This window comes from Vitis riparia, chromosome 19 (genome assembly GCF_004353265.1).
Source record: "Vitis riparia cultivar Riparia Gloire de Montpellier isolate 1030 chromosome 19, EGFV_Vit.rip_1.0, whole genome shotgun sequence".
In the NCBI taxonomy this organism is placed as follows: Eukaryota; Viridiplantae; Streptophyta; class Magnoliopsida; order Vitales; family Vitaceae; genus Vitis; species Vitis riparia.
The window spans coordinates 11,214,905-11,241,351 of NC_048449.1; the positions used below are offsets into that span (position 1 = coordinate 11,214,905).

At 38.7% G+C, this 26,447-nt stretch overlaps 1 protein-coding gene across 1 annotated transcript in view; it reads right to left on the bottom strand.

Moving 5' to 3' along the window:
- Nucleotides 1-248: 248 nt before the first annotated feature.
- LOC117908691 (peroxisome biogenesis protein 5) overlaps nt 249-26,447 on the bottom strand; it is a 51,757-nt gene continuing 25,558 nt past the window's right edge. Inside the window, exons 12-15 of the mRNA XM_034822368.1 lie at nt 12,638-12,862; nt 1,824-1,889; nt 966-1,060; nt 249-890 (exon numbers count right to left, since the gene is read on the bottom strand). Of these exons, the coding sequence (XP_034678259.1) occupies nt 812-890; nt 966-1,060; nt 1,824-1,889; nt 12,638-12,862 (465 nt within the window). The 3' untranslated portion in view covers nt 249-811. The remainder of the gene's footprint in view (nt 891-965; nt 1,061-1,823; nt 1,890-12,637; nt 12,863-26,447) is intronic.

Consider the following 26,447-nt stretch of genomic DNA (forward strand, 5'->3'; position numbering starts at 1 on the left):
GACAAAATGGGGAGGCACAATGTGGTTTGATCTATTTGGGTAATGAACGAGTGATAGATTGGCCCTTGGGGATTGATTTATGGCTCGATTGTCAGAATCTACTTTAGCTTTTAAAAGACATGGACCTTTCAAAACAATGGGAGATGTGAATGAAATTAACCTCTATCATGAAGCATTCCGAATAATAATTTGATGTTTTATTCTTTTACTAGAAAGAGTTACTTTAATTCAACTTTAAAACAGAACACTGGAAATAATAACCACTTAGCATTGCATTGCAATTTGAATGTTCAATATTTGAACAGACAAGGTCTGAAATGCAGCAGAAGTCATGTCATCAAAGTCTTTGCAATGAAGTCTTATCTATACCAGGGAACCAGAAAAAAGGAATATCCACTGTTGCTAAAATATTAAGTTGTTGATCATATGTACAAACACAAAGGAATTTCACAATCCTTTATTATCAGCATTTATTTGGCCCCCTCATTTTCAATTTCCCTTCTCATCTCATCAGTATGGAATAACCACACTCTGTATGAAGCTTGAGAGATGGTGTTTTCAAATTTTATTTAAAAAAAAAAAAAATTGCCACCTTTAATCTTTTCCACTGTTGCAGACCGGAACAAGATTGGAACACTTCCTTCTACTATACCCAAATGCAGCAAAAGATGGAACCTGAACGTCAGGCCGTGGGCTATGGAATTGTCACAAGCCTTGGATTGCATCTTTCCTACAAAAGCTTTAGAATCAGACCTCATCTCAAGGGCAGACCCCCATTATTTCTCTCATCTCCCAAATGAATATAATTGTTTTAAAGAGGAAACTCCTTCTGCAGAATATCAAGATTCCGAGCATCACAAGCTTCCATCATGTCATTTCGGGACGCGCAGCTGAAAAGGATGAAGAATATGAGAGGAGCACAAATTAAACAACAGGCAATAAAGTTTATTTTTCCATCAACATACCTAAGAGAAATTCTCAAATATTGCCAGGCATTATCTGCCTTTGGATTCATCGCAAGTGCCCGGACATAGTAACGAATAGAATCCTCATGCATACCCTGAATAGAAAAAATATGCTTACACTTCCATTAGTTTAAAATCCTGATACCCTGCATGATAATAAATGGCATTAAGCTTGGAACATTGAAAATGTTGGGGATGAATTTGTTTGTATATAGGGGTTGAAAATCTCCAACACATAAGATGTTCCACGCTCAGATAAAAAAGGGATATTTATCAAATTTACCCAGAATTAGAACAAGACAGTTGATTAGAGTAGTTAAATTAGTTAATAACTTGACATATATAATATAAATTAAAACCTAAATACCATAAGCAATGTCTTTTAATCCTTTTGAATTTCAACACTAAGTTAATTGAGAAGCAATGCTTCATGCTCAAGGAAAAATAAATAAATAAATAATAGCACAGTAAAGTATGTCCTGTTTGTACATCTTAGATTTTCAATCAATGACTGTCTTCAAATTTTACTGTTGTCTTCTTGGTGATTAAAGACTGCATTTGATAAACTTGTATGCTCTTGTATCATCAGCACATCAGATCTCCCGTTCATTTTTAATGCACATCAACATTTAACACCTAACTATTGTTTACATCAAAATATCAGCTATTATGCTATCTGAGTGTTGTGAGGAATCTGCCTGCTTATATAAATGAATCATTGAAACCTCACGTTACTCTGATTCACATACCACAGGAACCACAAAGAACATAAAACATGTTGCAAATTGTAAATTCAACTTCTATGTAATGAAAGCCAAAGCTGGAAAACAGTATGAAGGATCTAGTGTAGGAACAAACCTGGTTGGCATAACTGATACCCATGTTCGCCCATGCACGGACATAATTAGGCTTCAAATCCAGTGCCTGGGAATCAGAGATAGAACAAGAAACGTTAGTTTAAAGTTGAAAATGATACACCTCAGAAAAGAAATAAGGAAACTTGATTATAGAAGTACAAGAATGCATGAAAGAAATGAAAGGTTATTATGCCAGTAGGAAATCTAATCACTGGTATGCTTATGCACATAAAATAAGGGCTAATGTCACTAATCTACCCTGAGGCTTGTGTCAAACACCTCTAAAAACCATTAGTTCGAAAATTTTGTAAAATACCTTTCTTACCCTTCGCATTTATTATTTTTACTCACCTCCCCTTTAATTTAAAATAAGGTAGGTATTTAACGAAATTTCATACTAATCATAGCTAAGTGTATTTAGTCCAAACCTGAAGGGAGGTGAATGAAATTTACCCTGTAAAATAAATACATGTGCTTAGCCCATTCAACATATATATCACAAATTAAATGGTGTTTGATTCTTCAAAATGCCAAGCTTTTTGAGGAGTTTCATACGCAGAATTCCATGACTCGTAGCCTTAATGCAGCATTTTTAGTTCTCATCCCTAAAAAAGGAGGGGCAGGTGACGTGAAGGACTTTAGACCAATCAGCCTGCTGGGGAGCCTTTATAAACCTCTTGCAAAAGTCCTAGTTAATAGATTGAAAAGGCTGATTGGCAAGGTGGTGTCAAACGGTCAGAATGCTTGTGTGGGAGGTAGACAGATCTTGGATGCTACTTTGATTGCAAATGAGGTGATTGATTCGAGGAAGCGTAATTCCACTGCAAGCTTAGTTTGCAAACTGGATATAGAAAAGGCTTACGATCATGTAAGCTGGAAGTTCCTTTTTTCAGCCTTAGAAAAAATGGGGTTCAACCCCAAATGGAGACAATGGATCCACTTTTGCATTTCATCTATGAGAATGGCATTTCTTGTTAATGGCAACCCCACAAATTTTTTATCGATCTCTAGATGATTGAGGCAAGGGAACCCTCCTTCACAGTATCGCTTTGTGTTGGTAATGGAAGCCCTCAGCAGCCTAATTGCAAAGGCTGAACAGGGAGGATTCATTAGGAGTTTCAAGATTGAGGGAAATGGGAAGAGTAGACTCAAGTTTCACACATTTTGTTTGCTAATGATACCCTTCTTTTTTGCAATGATTATGTAGAGCAACTGAAATATTGGAAATGGGTTGTCATTTGTTTCAGATTGGTGTCAAGTTTGAAAATAAATTTGCAAAAAAAAAAGTGAAATTATTCTAGTAGAGGAGACAGAGGATGTAAATAGAGTAGCTTCTCTTTTTGGATGCAAAGTAGGAAAGCTTCCTACTTCTAATCTAGGTTTACCCCTTGGGGCCCTAAGAAGCATTGTGGTGTATGGAACTCAATTGAGTAGAGATTTAAAAGGAAATTAGCTGCTTGGAAAAAAATAATACTTATCCAAAGGAGGAAGACTAGTCCTTATTAAGAGCACTCTTTCAAATCTCCCTATCTATTTTATATCCCTCTATGTAATTCCTAGAAAAATGAGAATTAGATTAGAGAGAATTTAAGGAGACTTTTTCTGGGGAGATTTGGAAGATGGGAGAAAGATCCACTTAGTAAAATGGCCTGCTGTGTGTAAGGCTAAAGATTTTGGAGGGTTGAGGCTAAGAAGATTTGACAGTCTCAATCAAACTTTGCTAGGCAAATGGTTACGGAGGTTCTTTGTTGAGCATGACAGCTTGTGGAGGAAGATCATTTGCGGAAAATTCAAGGAGATGGAGGGGGGTTGGACTACTAGAGGGAGGAGGGATTCCTTTAGGATGAGCCTTTGGAGGGACACTAGAAAAGCGTGAGAAAAATTCAGTGTCAAATCTTCTATCCATATAGGAAATGGTAGTCGTATAAGTTTTTGGTGGGACATTTAGGCGGGGGATTTTAAGCTGAAAGATGTTTACCCTACTCTTTTTAGGATAGCATCCCATAAAAATGCTACAGTTGCAGATTTATGGAAAAGAGAAGGGGACAAAGGGGGATGTTGGGAGGTCCAATTTAGAAGACCCTTCCAAGATTGGAAGGTAGAGGAGGTGACCCACTTTTTGGTATTTCTTTACCCGTTAAAAGTGCAAGAAGGTGAGGACACTTTATGTTGGAAAGAAGATAGGAAGGGAATCTTCAGTGTCAAGTCTTGTTATTGTTCTCTAAGGATGGAGAATAGTGTAGTTTTTCCTGGCAAGGTGATTTGGGGATCCTGTGCTCATCTTAGAACTTGTTTTTTTGCTTGGGAAGTTGTTTGGGGGAAGATCTTAATTGTAGATACTTTAATGAAGAGGGGATGGCAAATGGTCAACAGATCTAATCTTTGTAAAGATAGTGAACAATCAGCCGATCACATTTTGATTCATTGTGCCAAGACAAGAGAGCTATGGACCTTTTTGTTAGCCCTTTTTGGATTTGTTTGGGCATTTCCAGACTCAATGAGAAGTCTCCTTCTACAATGGAAAGTTAAGGGGTTTCAAAAGAAAAAAAAAAGAGCAGTTTGGCGTTTGGCTCCCATTTGCTTATTTTGGTGTATTTGGAAGAAGCGCAATCAAAGGACCTTCAAAGATGAAAAGCTTTCCGACCAAAGATTAAAAGATCTCTTCATTCAGACACTTTTTGAACAGTCTAGGGATTCTTTGGAGTTAGAGCTCCTCTCTATTTTGAATTTCCTAGATACTCTTTATTGTGGTTAGCTTTGCTTTGCTTTGCTTTGTTTGTTAGTGTAGTCCATCTTTGTTTGAGGTGTGCCTTGGGCTGTTTCTGTGTATACTGCCAGTATACGTAAGGCACGCCCCCTCCTTTTTGGCACTTCTTAATACATGATCTTGTTGTCTATCAAAAAATAAATAAATAAAAAATACAAGTGGCAGGCATAATGGCCAATAACATATGAAGGCCACAATTGAAAGTTTCCTGGAAGCATAATTGAATTCAATATACTGCAAGGGAGAATTCCTGAAAGACCATATCCAGACTTGAAAAGGTGTTCCAAATAATTCCAGATGGAGAATAAAGAAACTGAATAGATGGGGCCACAGCGTTCCCCAAGGAACACAGGAACTTGAAAAAGGTTCTAATTTGATTGCTTTAGAAATGGAAGTAACTTCTTGAAATTTACCAATGTTCAACAAAATTTTTAAAACTAATTCTGTGTATATGCATAAAAGGTTCACTCTTTGGGCTAAACTTTTGGTATGAAAAAGTGGCAACCACCTGTAAGAGTTAAGGCATCAAAGATTAGACTCTAAGGCCCAAATTCTGATTTGGCATACTTTGGATGATAATTGGCCTAGTTGAGATTTTATATAATGCAAGGTGAATATACTTGGGCAGAAATCTACCTTGAATTATATAAAATCTCAACTAGGCCCATTATCATCCAAAGTATTCCAAATCATAGTTTGGGCCTTAGAGTCTAATCTTCTATATATATAAGTCCAGTCAAAGAGCCAGAAGCATTCTTACTTTCAAAGCCATTAATGTTTTACATTTTCAGGAGTCTTTTAACTTTGTTTATCAGTTCATGCTAATTTTTTAGTTTTATTACTGTGATTACTTCCAAGGAATCTTAAGAGTTTAGGTTTGTAGCATATAAAGTTGGTCAGTCTATCTTCTAATAAATTGATGGCCGAAAAACACAAAACTTTCCAGCTTTTATTGATTCCATTGTGGAAAAGAAAATATGTTCAAAAACAGAAAAGTTATGCTGAAGCTAATGATTGATTCTGAAATGGACGAATATCGAGTGGCAAAGCTAACAACAGTTGCAGATAACATGAAGAATTCACCTCACATTCTTACTAAGAAGTTTTTCAATCAGAAAGCAAGCAAAATGGGGTTATATATTCTGTAATAATGAGAGAAGTGAAGAAGACAGCTGCTCATAGTGTTTCTTTTCTACATACAGAGGGGAATGGCCGAAGAACTTTTCAGATGTTGCTCCCAAAGAGCTACCTAATGAACATCCCCTACTGTGCACATTGCAACATTTAACATGCTATAGGGCAGCGGTGGACAAGTATAGCAAGTGGGCAGCTTTGGAAGAAACTAAGTGAAGACAAAAATCATGGGGAATTCTGGTTAAAGGAGAGGGGGATAGAAACACTAGGTTCTTCCATAAAATGGCCTCTGCATGCAATAGAAGGAATTACTTTACAAGGGTAAGAATAAATGGAGAGTAGTTTTCTGAGGAGGTAGCTATTAAGGGAGAAGGAATACAAAGCCTTTTATCCAAAGTAGGGGGTTAGAGACCTGATATCAGTGGTTTAAGTTTTGCAGCACTGGGGAGTGCAGGAGCTTGGAGCATCCATTAGTAGAGAGGAGGGGGGATTCCTTGTTTAACTTGTGCAGGCACAAGCCTCCAGATCCAAACGGCTCCTCCATGGCTTTCTGGCAATTGAGTAGGGATTTTGTTAAGCAAGAGGTGATGGGTTTCTTTTGGGATCTTTTTCATAACAGCTCCTTAGAAAGAAGTCTTAATGCCACTTTTTTGGTCTTGATCCCTAAGAAAGGTGGAGCAAAGGATTTGAAGGATTTCAAACCCATCAGTCTAGTAGGGGGTTACATTAGCGAAGGTCCTGACAAATAGGCTTAAAAAGGTAGTTGGAAAAGTGGTGTCTAACCAAGGATGAAATATCGATTTTTACGGATATATTGGTAGTCGGATTTTATGAATATAGGGGGATATATTGGGAAATATCGGTGGATATTTTGACAAAAAATATCGACAAACAAAAATTTAATCAAAACCCCAAAAAATGAGAGAAAAACATTACTATGTATGTTGAAGTTGTTTTAAGAAAGAAATTGAAGTTGTTTTAAAGAATAAATTGATATATTTATGATAAATTTATAACATTAGACAATAATATATTAAATTTGAAAACACATTAATATTAAAATGAGAATGTATTTAGTATTTTTTTTATTTTAATATTTATAAATGTATATTTTTCTTGTATTTAATTATTGTATAAAATACATAATAATATAATTTTTTTTTTATATATAAGCACAAAATATAATAAGGGGCAGAAAGCCACAAAGCATACAGGGAGTATACATAGTAGCCTAAACCAAAAAACACAAAAAACAAACAACCTCACCAGCCCTTAAGTAGCCGCTAGCCACTCCAAAAAGCCTAAGAGCGAAGAGGACTCCTCTTCCATATACACCCTAGCCCAACTCCACAAATTACAAATAAAAGAATTTTTGAGTTTCTGTATAGCTAAAAAACCCCCCCTAAAAGCTAATCGATTCATTTCCCTCCATACCGTCCAAAAAAATACACAACGGAATGGAATTCTAAATCTTTTTCCTCTTTTTCCCCACAAAAGGGCCCCTCCAACTAAGTAACACCTCTTTGACCATCTCTGGGAACACCCACTGAACCCCAAACAAGGCAAGGACGATCTCCCAAAGGACCCTAACCATTATATAGTGTAAAAGAATATGATTTACATTTTCCTCTTCACAACCACACAAAAAACAACGATTAGGGAGCTGTCACCCCCGTTTTTTAAGCCTATCTAAGGTGAGAATCTTCCCCCACGTGGCTTCCCAAGCAAAAAAAAGCAACTTTGGTTGGGACCTTATCCACCCAAATGCACTTTTTCGGGAAGGTGGGGCCATTGGGAGCAACCAGCAAGTTATAAGCATCCCTAACCCCAAAAGTGCCATGACCCCCTCCTTTCCATAACACTGAGTCCTCTTCTGAAGAAATCCTGAAGTCCCTTAGCATATTAAACAAATCTCCAATCAAATCCAGCTCCCAATCATTAAAATCTCTTGAAAATCTGAGATTCCAACCTCCTTGACCAAGGCTTGAGTCCCACACTTCATTGACCGTTGCATTCCTATGGACCGCCAAGGCACATAACTGGGGAAAATTTTGGGACAACGCCACATGGCCACACCAATGATCAGTCCAGAACTTGACTTTAGTCCCCTTACCCACCTTGAACTCTATGTTATCCCAACACCAATTAGCCTCCTTCAGCATCATCGCCTCGTCCTTCTGGCTTTCCTTTCCTCCAAAAGCAACACCCAAGCGCCGTAACGTCTCCGCCATTGAAGCCTAGCCACCCTTTACTCCTATTCCTCTCGGGATAAAGATGTTAAACCTTTTCTTCTCCAGCTCCACAACTCCTAGCCGAAGGAAGCACCCCCCCTTGTTTTCATCGCACACCAGCGAATAGGCCCTCCCTTTTTCCTTCCATTTTCTTTCCCATTTTCCAGTTCTCGTGTCCTTAATGCATAGAACCAGACATTCTACAAAGAGCCCTAGGCTCTCCAGTCCTAGCTTGATCCACGAAGAAATCCCTCTTTTCCTCTCCACAATCGTGGCTTGCAGTTTGCCTTTCTTCTCCTCTACCTCGACCTTGAAAGTCTTCGACTCCACTCCGAAGCTACTCTTCCTCAAGCTCTTCCAAGACCCCGAGAGGACATCGCCCTCTATACCCTCGCTCGCACACAGAAGCACTCGCTCTCCTCCGTCGCTCTCGCTCTCTCTGGCCCTCTCTCTCTTGCTCTCCTCCATTTATACATAATAATATAATTAAAATAATTTAAATTAACTTATACATGAAGATAAGTTAATTTTAATTATATTAAAATTAACTTATCTTCATGTATATATATGTGTGTGTGCATGTGTGTGCACATGAATATAAAATATATTATTTATATATACATATAAATTACATGCGCATTTTTTGTATCAAAAGCACACTTGGTTCAGTGGCAAGGGCTCACATGCTTCACACCCGAGGACCAGGTTCAAGTGTGACCAGCTTCAAAACTTGGCCTTGCAGATTTTTGTGCCTTTCTTTCTTTAAGAAACAATCCCACATCAAATTCTCAAAGGAAACAAATGCCTTATTTAATAGGGCTGAGCATCAGCAGAGATCATCAGGCCACAATTGGGCCCTAATATTACATATTGTAGGACTTTTGAACTAGGCTGGGTTGTATCCTGCACCCCACAGCCCAATTAATTTTGCCATTAAATGGAAAAATGGTGCTGACACTGAAAAATCAGCGATAATGCCAAGATGTTGCTAAAATATTGGGATATCGCCAAATTATCAGTGATGAATGGGGAAAAAATCAAAAACATTGGGCAAACAGTATCTCCACCCCATATCTCGTGTCGAGACCATCTGATACATGATTTTTCGGCAATATTTCACCAAAAAATTTCAACATGTTCGTCCATGTGTCTAACTACCAACACACGCTTGTGGAAGGTAGACAAATCTTGGATGTCCTCATCTCAAATGAGGTCATTGACTCAAAGGATGAAGGGCAGCATCAATGGTATACTTTGTGAAATGGATATCAAAAAACCATATGATCATGTTAATTGAGACTTTTTAAAGTTGGTTTTAGAGAAGATGGGATTAAAGTAGAGATGGATCAGATGGTGCAACTCCATTGGAAAATTTTTAGCACTCATAAATGGGACTCCAACAGGCTTATTCCAAAGTTCTCAAGGGCTAAGGAAGGCCCATTTCCTTATTTGTTTATTTTGGCCATGGAGGCACTTAGCCAAATTTTGTTGAGGGTAAGAGAAGGGGGTTTCATTTCAGGTTTTAAGGTGAGTGGTGGAGGCAGCAATGGGCAAGAAATGACCCACTTGTTATATACTAACGACACTCTTGTTTCTATGACACTAGGCAAGATCATTTGGAAGATCTAAGTTGGTCATTAATTTTATGAGTTTGAAAATTAATATGGAAAAGCACGAGCTCATTTCAATTGGGGTTGATAGCAATATGGAGATGTTAGCTGCTTTGCTGGTTTGCAGGGTAAGCTCCCTTATCTAGGCCTTTCATTGGATCATTCGTTTAAGCCATCTATGACACAAGACTTGGAGAGGTTTTCAAAAGAGCCTCACTTTGTGGAAGGCAATATTAATCTAAAGGTCATAGAGTCACTTTGATTGGAAGAACACTTTCTAGTCTCCCAATTTACTTTATGTTCATTATCCCGAAAAAGGTGAGTCGAAGGCTCAAGCAAATCCAAAGAAACTTCCTTTAGTGTGGGGCATAGCTTGCAAAAAAACCACATCTTGTTTAGTGACCTATAGCTTTCTAGATATTAGAAACCTCGTTGTTCCAAACAAGGCTCTTCTCAGTAAGTGGTGTTGGATATTTGCAACTGAGAGGCATTCTCTTTAGAAGCAAGTTATTTCTCAAAAATTTAGGGAAGGGGGATAGTGCTCAAGAGGGGAGAGATAATTATGAGGTGGGTGTGTTGAAAGCAATCAAAAAAGAATGAGAATCCATGAAGGGTAGAGTTCGCTTCAATGGAAGGGTCAAGTTTTGGAAAGATAAATGATATGATGACTCATTTTTGGAAGAATCTTTTCCATCGTCTTTCTCTTTTTTTCTTTTACCACAGACAAAAATGCATGGATTATGGATGTATCGAAGCAATATGGGGAAAGTGGTTGGTAGAGCCTCTATTTTCTAGCCAGTTTCATGATTGGGAGCTTGAAGTCTTGACAAACTTTTTCCAAAAACTCCAGGCTTGCTCAGTTCAGAGAGAGGAGGACGATGGTTCGGAGTGAAAGGAATCCAAGGATGGCAAGCTCTCCATTAAATCCTTCTACCTCTCTTTAATTAAAGGAAGAAGTAAGCCTTTCACCACTAGCTACGTTTGGAATTCTTGGGTTCCCACGAAAGTTAATATTTTTTTGCTTGGGAAACATCATGGGGCAGAATATTGACAATTGAGCAACATAAAAGGAGAGAATGGAGTATTCCAAATAAGTGCTACATGTGTAAAAAGGACAAGGAATCGGCTAATCATTTGCTCCTCCATTGCCCTACATTTATTATTCTGTGGCAATTGATTTTTTTATGTTTGGTATGGTTTGTGTGATGGATACCTCAATGAGAACTTTGTTAAGCCAGCATGGCTCTTATGTAGGCAAGAAGGAAAAAAAAAAAGGTAGGAGGGCAACTCCAGTGTGCTTCTTCTAAATGCTCCGAATGGAAAGAAACAGAAGGACCTTTGAAGATTAACAAAGAAACAAAACAAGCAATTAAACTATCATCTTGAATACTTTCGTGTAATGGATTAAATTGTTATGTTAGTCCCATGTCAGATTGGATTAGTTTTGAGTAAGGGGTGGCGGAGAGGGGATATTCCTTTTTGTTCCTCGATCTTCTTCTTGCCTATCCTTCGACACCATTTGTATATTTTGTGTGTACTATGTTACACCTCTAGTGCAAGCATTGTATGTTTTTCTTTATACATATTTATAGTCTTTCTTGTTGTCGATAAATAAAAATAAAAATAAAATAAAATAAAATAAAAAGCATTCGACATGCTATATATTTTATGGCAAGGTCTTAGATGCCTAATCTTCCTGCCTAAAGCATGAATCCAAGTGAGCATGCAAAGCGTAAAAGGTAAGTGGAGGAGCTGCTGTCTCATTTGTGAAAGTTTAAGCCTCATGCTGTTCCTGCCTTGCTAAAACCAAAAAGCAATGGCAGTTGGCACCTGTGTTGTGACATGGAAGTGACTACTGATGGTTGATTTGGTTGATCTAAAGTCACAGATATCTGTCTTGCAATCTGCCTAGATAAATTTTTGGAGGTCCTGGCCGTTGGGCAACCCTTTAGCAAATGCACCCCCCCACTCCCCAATTATTGCCCTAAGCAGGCATACCGAACACAAACTTAGAAGGTTTCTAAAATTTGATTGCTTTAGAAGCAGAAACAACTTCTTGAAGTTTACAAATGTTTAACAGAATTTAAAACTACTTCAGAATATATTTATAGAAGGTTTTGAACTTTTGCACTAAACTTCCTGTCATACTGGATCCTAGTTATTCTTATGCATGAAAGTGACTATTATTAATTGAGATTTTTTTTTTTTTTTGTTTGATAGGTATAGTTAGTTGATTTATTTACTTGATATAGGTTTATATCTATATATACCCAGCCATATACCTTTACCAATTCTTGGAGGCCTTCAAAATTACTGCCCCAAGCAGGATATAAAACAGCAAGTAAAATAAGTAAATAATTAACAATCCAGTGCCCACTCTCAAATTATTTCCCCAAGTAAATAAAATAATTAACTATCTAACCATCTTCCCACTTGCCTGCCTACATATCTACCTATCTAATTATCTGTCTCTAAAAAAAGAGAACAACTTTTGGGGGTCCCAGCTGTTGGTGACCCTCGAGCAACCCAGTCCCTGCTCCCCAATTGTTAACCCAAGCAGGCATACAGAACTAACAAGTAAAACAAATAAGGTAAAATAATATCTAAACAGCAATCAATTTTTGGAGGACCTGGCTGTTGGTGACTCTTTAGAAACCCAGACCCAGCTCCCCAGTTGTGGCCCCAAGCAGTCAAGCAGAACTATCAGTAAAACAAATAAGGTCAAATTCCTTGAATGCTATTACATACATCAATTTCCTTTCATTATACTAATCCAAACTGCAAAGAATTTTATAATTACTAAGCCTTGCTTACTGGATGCCTGCTAATTAGGGAAGCCACTAAGAAGTTTAATGTGCTATCCTAGCATTTAGATAATTCCATTTGCTTTTCCTAATGCTTCTTTAATAGATTTAGGATTTTGATTAATGGCTTTTATTATGTTCTAATCATTCTAGAGGCTAACCTTTGTGTTCAGACTCCAAATGTTCTATAAATACAATAGATTTAATTAAGTTTAATGTGTTTATCAACAAGACCAATTGGAGTACAAAAGTAATTGTGTGAGGCCTACCTGTTGATAAGCTAATATTGCATCTGCGCTCTGAACACTGTTAGCTTGTGTTGCACCAAGCTTGTTCCAAAGGGAGTAATCACGTGGCTTGAGTTTCAAAGCCGTCTGAAAGGATGCAATAGCTTTGTCATATTCTCTGGATAAATTATACAGGACACCAAGTACTATGTGGACGTCAGCATCCTCAGGTGACATTTGAGCAGCATCATTGAATAATCTGACAACCTAATACCAAAAAAGAGAGGATGGGAAAGGTGTTAAAAGAGTGATAAAAGCATTTAAAGTTGTCCCCAGCACAGCTGGCCTTGATACATATTTATCTTCTAAGATCCACAAAGAGTCATCACTACCAAATGCATACTGTCTAGATGGAAAATTAAGAGTGAGAGACAGATACTAATCTAGCTAATGGAGAATCAAATATTTTTTCATAGTTGTGAAGGTCACCTATATACTTGCACACACAAAAAGGAAACATAGGCCAATTTTCTTTGCATTTTTGCCTATCGAACCATCTAGTGGAATTTCTGCCTCCAAGATATACAAACATTCATAAAATAATAGAGACTTCCATAAAAGGCCCCATATCCACCCCCAAAATAATATTATTAAAAAGTCCAAGACAAATGTCTTCTAATCCTAAAGTTCCTTTTTAATAGACTAGACATGTGGAGGCTTCAATTTCCATACAAACTGCATGATCGGTTATATGCCAGGTTCTTGTTCTTTCAAAGATTTAGCCTTAATTTATTTTCAATATGGATTTTTAACAGATTCACAAAGGGTTAAAAATCATAACTTTTTTCCCTCTCCCTTCAAGTCTTCACTTTTTGGATTAACTGAAACAGCCAGACCACGGCAAGTCCAGTTGGAATTATTGGTTTTTTTTTTTTTATATAGGCAAGCAAAAATATTATTAAAAATGCTGAACAAAAAAAGGATGCAGCTAAGCATCCAAGGAATATACAAAGGGTGACAAATGACAAAGAAATAGAACAGAGAAACAAAAAAGAAAGGAAAAAAAAGAAAAGAAAAAACTCTCCCTTCCATTAACTAGTACTCAACCAATCAACAAGACAAACAAAGACATGAAAGCCTCATCTACGAACTTTCTAGTCCAAAGCAAAGATGAAAGCAATAAGATTTCGAGAGCCTGATCCCGTTGTTCCACATTTTCAAATGATCTGCAATTTCTCTTCTTCCATATGGTCCAGAATGAGCACATCGAAGCAACTCCCCATCCCTCCAACATTTCTTCCTCACAAAAGTCTCATCCTAACTTAACAGAGTCTCTTACTGAAGAAGGCAGCATCCACTTTACATCAAATGAAGAAAAAAATAGATTCCACAAGATCCTTGTTTTAGGGTGATGAAGAAAGATGTGATCAGCTGATTCTACTTCCCCCTTGCAAAAATAACATCCATTTTGCAAAATCCATCCTCTCTTTCTAATTGATCCAAAGTCAAAATCCTTCCCCAAGCTACTTCTCGAGCAACCCAGTTTTGTTGAACCTTTGAGTCCCAAACTACTTTTACAAGAGAAGTTCCTCCACTCTCATGCGCCATATAACAAATAGAAGGGTTTTTTAATTGAGAATTTTTCATCCTCGGAATCCAACCAAAAACAGCCTATCCACCCCATCTCTCTTCACTGATCTCTCTTGAAGCCTCACAAGAAATGCCTCAGCACTTTTCAACATTTTCTGTCTTTCATTGTTGTTGTCATTGCCAATTGCCCTATGCATATGCTTTTCTTTTCTCTTTTTTCTGTCTGTTGTTGTATTGTACATTTGTGACTTGTGTGTGTGTGAATGCATCCAAACTGGGCTGCTAGACAGTCTCCAAATTTTAAGCCTTGTTTGGAACAGCTTGCTGTGGGCTTCAACAAGAAGTTGAAGCTGAAGTCATGATTGCAAAGGGACCACCTTAGTATTATGAAAAATTCATTAAACATGAAACTTCTTACCACATAAAAGAGTTTCAATGAGAAGGAACATTAACCTTGCCTTTGGGTCAAACTCGTTTTCAAGCCAAAAGTTCTTGTGCTAAAATGATTTAAAAACATGCTTTTATTGAGCTTAAAAAAGAGCTTTTAGCCTCAAAAAAGAAAATCCAAATAGGGCCTTATATTTTTCCAACATAGTGATTCCTCTCTATTGTGTATCCCAGATTCCTAGAAATACTAATAGAACTTAAACAAGTGTAAATCATGAAAGAGGACAAATCTCAATGAAGACTATTGATGCAGGATCATTCAAGAAGTATGCTAAAGGTCAGACCATCTAATGTAATAAAGATAGAATTGGTTTAGAATTAGGAATTCAATTTAGATTGTATTACCATGCATTTAAGCTCCCTATTCTGCTTATGCTGTATATATGTTTTGATTGGGATATGATTATAATAGTTTCCTACTTTATTTAGGCTTCTGGTTTGTTTTCTTGAGTTTATTCCAAGCATAATTTTTTATTCCTTTCTTTATCCCCCTCTTTCCCATTTCATTGCACATATTCACTAACATTATGATTTGAGACAAGCCAAATAATTAACAATAGTTTTTTTTTTTTTTTTTCTTATCAAAAACAAACATATGTATTAATTAAAAAAACATTAGAAGGATGAGAAGTCCTCCCCAGGATGTACATACCTGATCAAAAGAGCTAAGAAAACCACCGCTAAATAAAGAAGGCTATACAAAAAAGACAAAAGGCCTATACAAGTATAACCACTTTAGACCCTATATACCCAAGCCTATGGTGTACAAATTGAAAGCCAACTAAGCTGAATAACACTCAAAGGATAGGGTTTAAAAATGTTTGTACAATAAGTCCAAAAAGAAACATAAAAGTGAAGGAAATCCCACGACTCTAGCATCCTCCAAGTGTCCTAAAAAATCCTTGCATTCCTCTCTCTCCACACAATCCACAACAAAGAGAAACACGCGATCCTCCAAAGAGCCCTACCTCTAAAAGCATTCCAAAATACTTTAAGGAGATCACCACCATATCACAAATATTGTCTAGCGGAACCCACTTCATCCCAACTTGTGTAAATATCCTATGCCATAATCCCAAAGTAATCGGATAATGCAAGAATAGATTATCAATCATCTCACTACTCCCCCCAAAAAGGATGCATCAATCAAGGTTAAGGGCTTTGAAAGGCCTTCTCAACGGTAGCATGTCGTTGGTATTTACCTTCCTATGTGCCACTAACCATGCAAAGGCTCTGACCTTAGAAGGGACTCTTGATCTTCACAAAAAATTAGTTGGGCAAAACATAACAGAATATGACAAAACGGATAAGGCTCAAAAAAACAATTTTACTGAAAAAAACTCCGAAAGAAGACGACACCTAAGCTTTTGCATCTGGAATAGAAGGAGTTAAGTGAATATTGGAGAGTAAGGACATTAATCTTTCAAAATCCACAATCTCTGCATTAGTTAGATTGCAACAAAAAGAAAAATCCCAAGACAAAGAGGTGTTATTACCCAGGATGGCTGAAATATGACAGTTTTTAGTAGTGGTGACTTTGAAAAGACTTAGAAATTGTAAACACAAAGATTGGTCTCCCCCACCACAAATCTTCTCAAAAACGGATTCTAGACCCATCACCCACCACAAAGCGAGTGTGTAGAAAACACTTAGCATATTTGCCTTCCCACCTGACCAAATGATCCTTTTTACCTTCCCCACAACCTAACCATAAAAAATCTTTTTGTAATTTCTCAATCCTCAAAGCTATTGAAGTTGGGGTCTTGAAAAGAGATAGGAAGTAGCTTAGGATATGCGACAAATAAGATTGAATTAGGGTGATTCTACCGCCAAAAGATAAGAAAGCTTTTTTCCAACCATCCAACCTCCTAGAGACTATATCTAGCATGGGGTCCCAAAAGGAAAACGATTTTGAGTTCCCCCTTAAAGGGAGACCCAAATACGATAAAGGCCAATTAGAAACTGCACAATCAAGCAAAGAGGCTAACCTACTAATTTAGTCTTAACTAATGTTGATTCCAGAGAGAGTGCTTTTATCAAGATTAATCCGAAGCCTTGACAGACACCCAAACACCAACAAAATTAACTTAAGCAATTGCAACTCTTCCAAGGATGCTCTAGAAAAAAATATGGTGTCGTCCGTGAATTGTAAATGAGACACCCTGGTCCTATTTTTGCCCACCAAGAATCCTTCAAATAAACCTCTCTTCTCCGCTCTCACAACCAACCTACTTAAAACATCAACCACAATGGTGAAAAGGAAAGGAGAAAATGGATCTCCTTGTCTTAGGCCTTTGTAAGCCTTAACCCACCCCTTGGCGTTTCCATTCACTAAGATTGCAAACATCGCCAAAGGTAAATCCCCTCATCCAGAACCTCCATCTTGAACTAAACCCTTTTCTTTCAATTACATGACCCAAAAAATCCCAATCAACATGATCATAGGCCTTTTCGAAATCAATTTTGAAGACTACCCCTTCCTCTCTTGATCTTCTCTTCTCATCCACCACCTCATTAGTAATCAAGACAGCATCCAAAATCTGTCTTCCCTCAAGAAAAGCACCTTGAGTAAAAAAAAATAGTGTCTTGGAGAACTTTACTGAAACACCCTGAAAGTACCTAGGCTATGATTTTGTACAAGCTAGTAACTAAACTGATGGGTCTACAATTTGAGATCCTATTTGTTTGACTCTTTTTTGGGACTAGAGTGATGAAGGTAGCATTTGTGTTTTGATTAATTATCCCGTTATTGTGAAACTCTAAGAACGCTACTAAGAGATCATCCTTAATTGTCTCCCAACACTCCTGATAAAAACCAATTGTGAAACCATCTGGACCAATGGCCTTTTCCTTATTTAAAAGCATCACAGCATTATGAATCTCGTCCTTTGAAAAAGGGCAATCCATCCACTCAACATTCTCTGCTGAAATAGGAGACCAATCCAAACCTTCAATCCTCCAAGACCCACTTGAAAGCTTGGAAAATAACTTCCCAAAATAGTGCTTAATCTCCTCTAAAATGCTTTCAACATTATCTAAAATTACCCCATCTTCTGACACCAAGGATTTAAAGAACTTCCAATTCCTCCTCCCATTAGCCATCCTATGACAAAATTTAGAATTACAGTCCCCTTCTTTTATTCATTTGACTCTTGATTTTTACCTCTTAATGGGTCCCTTATATGCAAAACAAGGGCCAGGAAATGGTCTATGACTGGTATCAATGGAAACTTCTGAATCTAATGTCTCTTTCATGTGTGGGAGTTCATTTGATGAATAGAAAGAGGGGCCCCTTAATGCTGAAGGTAGGTGCCTCATCATAGAAAGCCATATATATGTATGTTAATATACATGTGTTATGCAAATATGTGCATAAAAGTATTGCATGTTTATTTTTAAATGCTTATGCTGCTCTGTGGCTGGCCCTTTGAGCTTTCACAGTTCTATAGCTATTCAGGGCGTGCTCTGTCAAAGAATTTGGCTGCCTCATTTTCAGACTCCTTCATGTTTTATTTAACCCAGAACCCAAATTTATCATCAGTCTGGTTTGTTTTGGTTTGATTCTGGATTCTGTTTTCAAGAACTGATTTAGGTCAGTCCAGTCTGGGTAAGACCACACGAACCTGGACCAAGGTGGAACCCCATGTCAAACCACTTCTACCAAGCACAAACACGCAAAGAAACAAGAGGAAGAAGATAACTTAAAAGGGTTTACAAGCCTAGCGTGCTTGTTGGTGCACAAGCTTCAAAAACTTCAACTGAGAGAAAAGGGGGGAAAAAAATCTGCCTTAAACTGTAAACCTTTTTTCAGCCTAAAGAGGATCAAACAAGAGCTAGAAAAGAACTACACTACCTTCCCCAAAAACCTAGTGAGGGGTATAAATGGCAAGCTAATAATACAAATCCCAACATACTCTATAAACAATTGCAAATTACAAAAAGAGCAGTGGAAGCCAAACACCAAATATCTGTTAAAAGGAAAATAATAATAACAGTAATAATGATAGTAGTAAATAAAAATAATAATAAAAGATGCATCCAAACTGTGTGGGAGAAATTTTTAATGGGTCCCCTACAGGCAAAACAGGGGCCAGGAAATGGTATATGACACTGGTATCAATGGAAACTTCTGAATCTAATGTCTCTTTCATGTATGGGAGTTCATTTGATGAATAGAAAGAAGGGCCCCTTAATGCTGAAGATAGGTACCGCATCATAAAAAGCTCTGTATATATACATGTATGTTATGCAAATATGTGCATAAAAGTATCACATATTTATTTTTTTTAAATGCCATTTATTGAATAAATTGGCAAGAAAAAAAATGGCATAAAAATAAATTATTTATCAAATGATGTCAACATTTCAGAGGCTGGTGATAGATCAAAAGAACAAGAAAGCATCCATGAAGCATCACTGATTGAAAAGTATCCCTGGTTTCATACCAATACTCTTTCCTTCCTATCATAAAAGGGGAAAAAGTGTGGTGTCCAATTTTATCACGCACTTCAAAACCTTTCCAAGTTTATTTTTGTTGGTATCCTCTAAAATCTCATTAAATAAGCTCTCCAACAGTCCTAAGGGTGTGGATGGGACATGGTTTGAGGAAGCTGTGAATGTGCAATCTATGATAGCACTAATAATTCATGTTTCTACTATGAAATTTTGATGCATCAACGCATTTTAAAATGAAGTTACAAATGTAGAGGTAGATTTGTTTGGAGCCAACCAAAACTCTATACAAATCGTTGAAATTCTTCCATAGGAAATCTCTCTAATCTTAGGAGAGATTTCATTATCTCCATGATTTTGTATCTTTCCTTGTATGTATTCTATCCTCAATGGTAGTGATCTTGTAAACATATAGGCTGTCATTGACCCTAGAATTATGCCTAGACAGAATATACAGTTTCCTATAATATAATCCCTACTTTGTATATTTCCCCATGTAATCTCAGTTATTCATCATCAAGGAAAATCAGTTTTCTCCACACAGACCACAGACTAATACTAGTGGCAGTGCATGATAATGAAAATAAAAATTACAGTGACAAATAGGCATGTGAGCATGGTAGTAAATTTATTTATTTATTTTTATAGGTAAGAAAAGATCTATTAAGAAGAGGCGCCAAAAGAGCGACTCAAGGTATACAATAACTATACACTTACCGCCAAACCAACCAAAAAAGTACAAATAAACAAGCGCCCAGTTGGGTCAAAAAACAACCTTAGCTAGAGCCCAACCAACCAACCAATAAAACTGACTATAGTTAGAGGGCAATCAACCATAAACAACTTGGCTTCTGACCAATGGAAAAAAACAAAAAAGTATTTGAGTCTCTGTATTGACAACACATCATCATTGAAGGTCAATCTATTTCTCACCTTCCAAACCGTCCAAAATATATAAAGAGGAGTTGTTCTCCACACCTTCTTACACTTTTTGCCCACAAATGAACCATGCCAACTAAGAAGAGTCTCTCTAACTGAGGAAGGTAGCACCCATGACACCCCAAAGTAAATAGCAAATCCCATAAGACCCTTGTTTTTGTAAATGAAGAAGAAGACGGTCTACAGTCTCTTCCTTCTCATGACACAAAAACCATCTATTTGCCAAGGCCCACCCTCTTTTTTGAATTAAATCCAAGGTTAAAGCTTTGCCCCAAGTAGCCTCCCAAGCAAAGAAGCTAATCTTGGACTGCACCCACACGTTTCAAATGCAACTTGAAGGAAAAAGAGAAGGGCTGCCTGGCTCAAGAGCATAGTAAAGGGATTTGACTGAGAACTTCCACTCTTTGTTTTGGTCCAAAACACCATGTCTTCCACATCTCCGCGGACTCTTCCCATGCAGCCGCTCCATGAAGCTTTCCACCTCCTCCACCTCCCAATCATTAAAGGCCCTTGAGAAACAAAGGTTCCATCCCCCCCAACCCCTTAGCCAAGGGGTCTCAAATATTCGTTACCCACGCTTCCTTATCATCAGTTAAAGCAAACAAGGAAGGGAAGGACACACACAATGAAGAATCCCCGCACCACCTATCCCTCCAAAATCTCACCCTCCTTCTGTTCCCTACTAGGAAGGAAATCCTAGAACCCACAAAGTCCCAATCCATCCTTATCCCTTTCCAAAGCCCCACACCATACGTCTCTCTCACTTCTCAAGAACACCATCCCCCTCTTTCTTCCCTATACTTCCCTCTAATCACTAAATTCCACAAAGCCTCTCTCATTTGCAAAACGCCAATTCCATTTACAGAGAAGAGGCTTATTGAGAGTAAAAAGACATTTGACCCCCAAACCCCCTTTCTTCTTGCTTAAGCACACCAATTCTCATCTTACTAAATGAAGTTTACGCTCCAAATTTCCGTCTCCCCAAAGGAAATCCCTTTGAATTTGTTCTAGTCTCTGTCTAACTGAGCTTGGCATGAGCATCAAAGACATAAAATAGATGGGTAAATATGACAACGTACTTCGAATTAGAGTCGCCCTCCCTCCTTTGGATATGTATTGTCTCTTCCACATAGCCAACCTTCTACAGAACTACTCTTCCACACCATCCCAAACTGTCACTGACTTAAACGATGCACCCAAAGGAAGGCCCAAATAAGTGGACGAGAGGCTACCCACTCTACAACCAAAATCCATAGCAAGATCATCAATATTCTCCACCCTACCTACTGAAATTAGTTCACTCTTTTCCAAGTTTATTCTCAACCCCGACACGGCCTCAAACCACATAAGCAACAAACTAAGATAGATCATTTGATCTTGGGACGCTTGGCAAAACACCAAGATATCGTCAACAAACAACAAACGGGAAATCTGAACCCCTTCTTCACTCCTACCCTTCACCCTCCAACCCGACAAAAAACCTCCATCTATTGCCTTCTTAATGAGACAACTAAACACTTCCATAGCAATCACAAATAAATAAGGCGAAAGCGGATCCCCTTGCCTCAAACCCCTTAAGCTTTGAAAGATACCTGTGAAAAGAGAGAAAAGGGAGAATCCCTAATTTTTGTTATTAAAAACTGTTAATAATACACATTGGACTTAGGTATGTATATACATGTTAGTGGGACCCATAATACAATAAGGAAAGAAAAAGAAAAGTAAATAACTGAAATAACTATACACTATCTAACACTCCCCCTCAAGATGGAGCATGTATGTTATATGCACCAAGCTTGTTACAAATGTATTTAATTCTAAGACCTTTGAGAGATTTAATAAAAATATCTGCTAGTTGATCATTTGAATCGACAAAATTAGTCGCCACACATCCTGATGCGATCTTCTTTCTAATGAAGTGACAGTCAACTTCAATGTGTTTGGTCCTTTCATGGAAGACTGGATTAGATGCAATATGCAAAGCGGCTTGGCTGTCACAGATGAGCTTCATCTGTTCATCCTTTCCAAATCTCAACTCCCGAAGAAGATGTTTCAGCCATATGAGTTCACATGTTGCCAGAGTCATAGCTCGATACTCCGCTTCAACACTAGATCTGGCCACTACATCTTGCTTCTTACTCTTCCAGGATATTAGGTTACCTCCAATAAAAACACAATACCCGGAAGTGGAACGTCTATCTGTGGGTGAGTCAGCCCAATCTGCATCAGTGTAACCAACAACCTGGCTATGACCTCTGTTCTCATACAACACACCTTGGCCTGGTGTGCTTTTGATATATCGAAGAATGCGGATTACAGCATCCCAATGGCTATCACATGGTGATAGTAGGAATTGACTAACAACACTTACAAGAAAAGAAATGTCTGAACAAGTAATGGTGAGGTAGTTCAATTTACCTACAAGTCGCCGATATCTCCCAGGATCTCCTAAAGGCTCCCCTTATCCTGGTATAAGTCCGACATTTGGATCCATAGGAGTGTTTACCGGTTTACAATCTAACATATCGGTTTCTTCCAAGATGTCTAAAGCATACTTCCTTTGGGAAAAAACCACACCGGAACTGGATTGAGCTATCTCAATCCCTAATAAATACTTGAGTTTCCCCAAGTCTTTAGTCTGAAAGTGGGTGAAAAGGTGTTGCTTTAGTTTCTGAATACCATTTTGATCACTGCCTATAATGACAATGTCGTCCACATAAACTACCAGATAAATACACTACCCCGAAGAGTTATGATGATAGAAAACGGAATGGTCTGTTGTACTGCGTAACATGCCAAACTCCTGAACAACAGAACTAAAATTGCTAAACCATGCTCGAGGAGATTGTTTCAAGCCATATAGAGAACGACGTAACCTGCACACTAAACCAGACTCCCCCGGAGCAATAAAACCAAGTGGTTGCTCCATATAAACTTCCTCAACAAGATCCCCATGAAGGAAAACATTTTTAATATCTAACTGATAAAGAGGCCAAGAACGCATAGCAGCCATGGAGAGCAATAGACGAACAGAAGCTATCTTGGCAACAGGAGAGAAAGTGTCACCATAATCAGAACCATAAACCTGAGTATAGCCTTTAGCAACTAAGCGGGCCTTAAGGCGATCAACCTGACCATCAGGGTCAACCTTAACTGTGTAGACCCAACAACAATCAACTGTAGATTTACCAGAGGGTAAAACAACAAGATCTCAAGTGTCATTGGAGTGTAAAGCAACTATTTCATCTACCATTGTCTGTCGCCAGCCTGGATGGGAAAAAGCCTCAGGGGTGCTCTTGGGAAGAGAAACAGAAGATATAGCATAAACAAATGCAGAATAGGGTGAAGATAATCGATGGTAACTCAAAAAATTGTAAATGGAACGAGGATTACGAGTAGATCGATTACTTTACCGAAGAGCAATGGGTAAGTCAGCAGAAGGAGGCAGAGCCGGGGCAGGAGAAACCAAAGGGATAGGAAATAAGTCAGCAGGTACCTCGGCCAAAGAAGGAGAAACAGCGACACGATGTCGGCGATGATAAACCTGAAGTGGGCCAGAAGGCACTGCATCAAGTGGGGAGATAATGGGAAGGGATAAGACTTTAGGAACCGGAAGAGACTCAGAGATGGAGAAGAATGGTGAGTCCTCAAAGAAAGTGACACCAGCGGAGAGACAGTAGCGATGAGTCTCGGAGGAATAACAATGATAACCCTTTTGAAGTCTGGAGTATCCCAAGAAGATGCATTTTGTGGCTTTGACAGAAAGTTTGTCCTGTCCAGGAGTGAGAATATGAACAAAGCAAGTACAACAAAAAACACGAGGAGGAAGGAAATAAAGTGGTTGGTCAGGGAAAAGAAGGGAATGAGGAATCTGATCGTGTAATACACATGAGGGCATACGATTAATCAAATAACATGCTGTAAGAACAACGTCCCCCCAAAAACGAAAAGGAACATTACTATGGAGAAGGAGAGTACGAGCTGTCTCAACAAGATGTCGATTCTTACGTTCAGTTACCCCATTTTGTTGAGGAGTATGAGCACAAGAAGACTGATGAAGGATCCCATGTTGGGACATAAATGAAGTAAATGGTGCAGAAAAATATTCCCTGACATTGTCACTGCGTAACACACGAATAGAAATATTGAACCGAGTTTGGATTTCAGCATAAAATTTCTGGAAAATAGAGAATTACTCAGCTCGATTTTTCATTAAAAATAACCAAGTACACTGAGAATAGTCATCAATGAAAGTGACAAAATACTGAAATCCTAAAGTAGACGCGGTTCGACAAGGACCCCAAACATCAGTGTGGACAAATTCAAAAGGAGACTTTGCCCAATTATTCAAACGCTTTAGGAACGAGACACGAATATGTTTCCCAAGCTGACAAGACTCACACGCAAGCGACAACAAAGATGAAAAACGAAGGACCATTTTTTGGAACTTGGATAGACTAGGGTGGCCCAAGCGACTGTGGATGAGGAGGGGAGCATCAGTGGAAATGCAAACTGCAGGAGTTGAAGGCGAGGTGTGGTGATAGAGGCTTTGAGACTCACGTCCTATGCCAATCGTTTTCCCCGTACTCCGGTCCTGCAAAGTCACAAATTTATCAGAAAAAGTAATAGAGCGGTTAAGAGTACGAGTGATTTTGCTGATGAAGATAAGATTAAAGGAACACTCAGGAGTATAAAGGACAGAAGTGAGAGGTAGAGAAGGGAGAGGATGTGCCAAACCAATGCCTTTAGCCACAGTTTGAGAACTATTAGCTGAGGTAACAGTAGGTAAGGTAGAGGTAGTAGTAATAGAAGAGAAAAGATCCTTATTACCAGATATGTGATCAGAAGCGCCAAAATCTAGAATTCAAGGTCCAAGAGAAGATGTGTGGGTAAGACAAGCAAAAGCATTACCAGTTTGGGCAACAGAAGTAATAGTAGCTGACTTGGTGGCCTGATAGCGGAGATAGTCATCATACTCACTGTCAGTGAGGGAAATACCCTGAGATGTGGAGGAGCTTGGAGGCTGAGGCGGTTGAGGATCAGATGACTGGGCCACGTGGGCAGTGCGGGGAGGCCGCCCATGTAACTGATAACACCGATCACGAGTGTGGCCAAGCTTATTACAATAGGTGCAATGAGGACGTTGACCTCTACCTCGGTTACCACTGCGTCCTCCTCGAGAGTTAGTTTGAGAAACTAACACAGAAGAATCTGAAGTGTTATCAGATGGCAAAGTCTGAGTGGAGGAGATACAGAGGAGGCGAGCAAACACATCATCCAAGGATGAAATGGAGGAACTGCCAAGAATCTGATCGCGGACGGTCTCAAGATCTGGACGGAGGCCAATAAGGGTAAGAACCATGAAGAACTTGTCAATCTGTGTTCGTTGATCCCCAACATTAGTAGTAAGAGGCATCACGGTCAAGAATTCCTCCTTAAAAGAGGCAATCTAGCCAATATAAGTAGATAAATCCATGTCTTGTTGTTTGACATTGACAATAGAAGAAGTCACCTTACAAAGACGTTGGATATCATTCATGTATAGCCCTTTCGCCTGATTCCAAAATTTAAAGCATGTTTTGTAGGCCCGAAGATGAAGCAGAATCTTAGGATCAACTGATTGTCATAACACACTACATAACTGTGCATCTATCTTCCTCCATTATACTCTATCAACCTCAGGGATATCCGCCTCCTGCGTAACAAGGTGATCCTCATAACCTTGACCCATAAACCAAAGTTCCACAGAGGCAGACCAAGACAAATAATTTTCACTGCCAACCAATTTCTCCGAAGTAATCATAGGAGATCCATATCTACTTATCTGGAGAACGAAATATGTTTGGATCAAAGAGAGCCCTAATACGACTTCAGATCACGACTGAAAGAAGAAAAACCGAGGATCTGCGGCTGTGAGAGACCAAATAATAAAGAAAAACAAATGTGGTACTACTGGAAGGGTAGAAGAACACTTCCTAAGACACGTGTAAGGCTCGGGGTGGAGAGAAAGTCATCGGAGGTCGCCGAAAAGGCTGTTTGGAGGGCCGGCGAAGAAAAAAAAACCCAAAAAATGCACTTGCAGGGCTCGGATGGCACAAGCACAGATGGAGAGTGGCTAGACGGCGTTAGGCGAGGCTGGAGGGGGAAGCGCATTGCCGGAAAGTGCTCCACGCGCCCTCACGCACCAGCGCAGGAGGTTTAGGCCGCCGGAGAAGAAACGCGCGTGGTCGGCGCGTGACTGAGATTCTCCCTCCGGTGCTTTGACAAAACTTGAAGATCTCCTCCTTGTGCACCTAATGGTATGGTCGGTGTCAGAAAAGGACTTCGCCGAGAAAAGTCGTCGGCGGTGAGGGTTTTCTGACGGCAATACAGTTGACCGGAAAGCTTTAGGAGATGGGAAAGGTGACCGGAATGAAACACGATC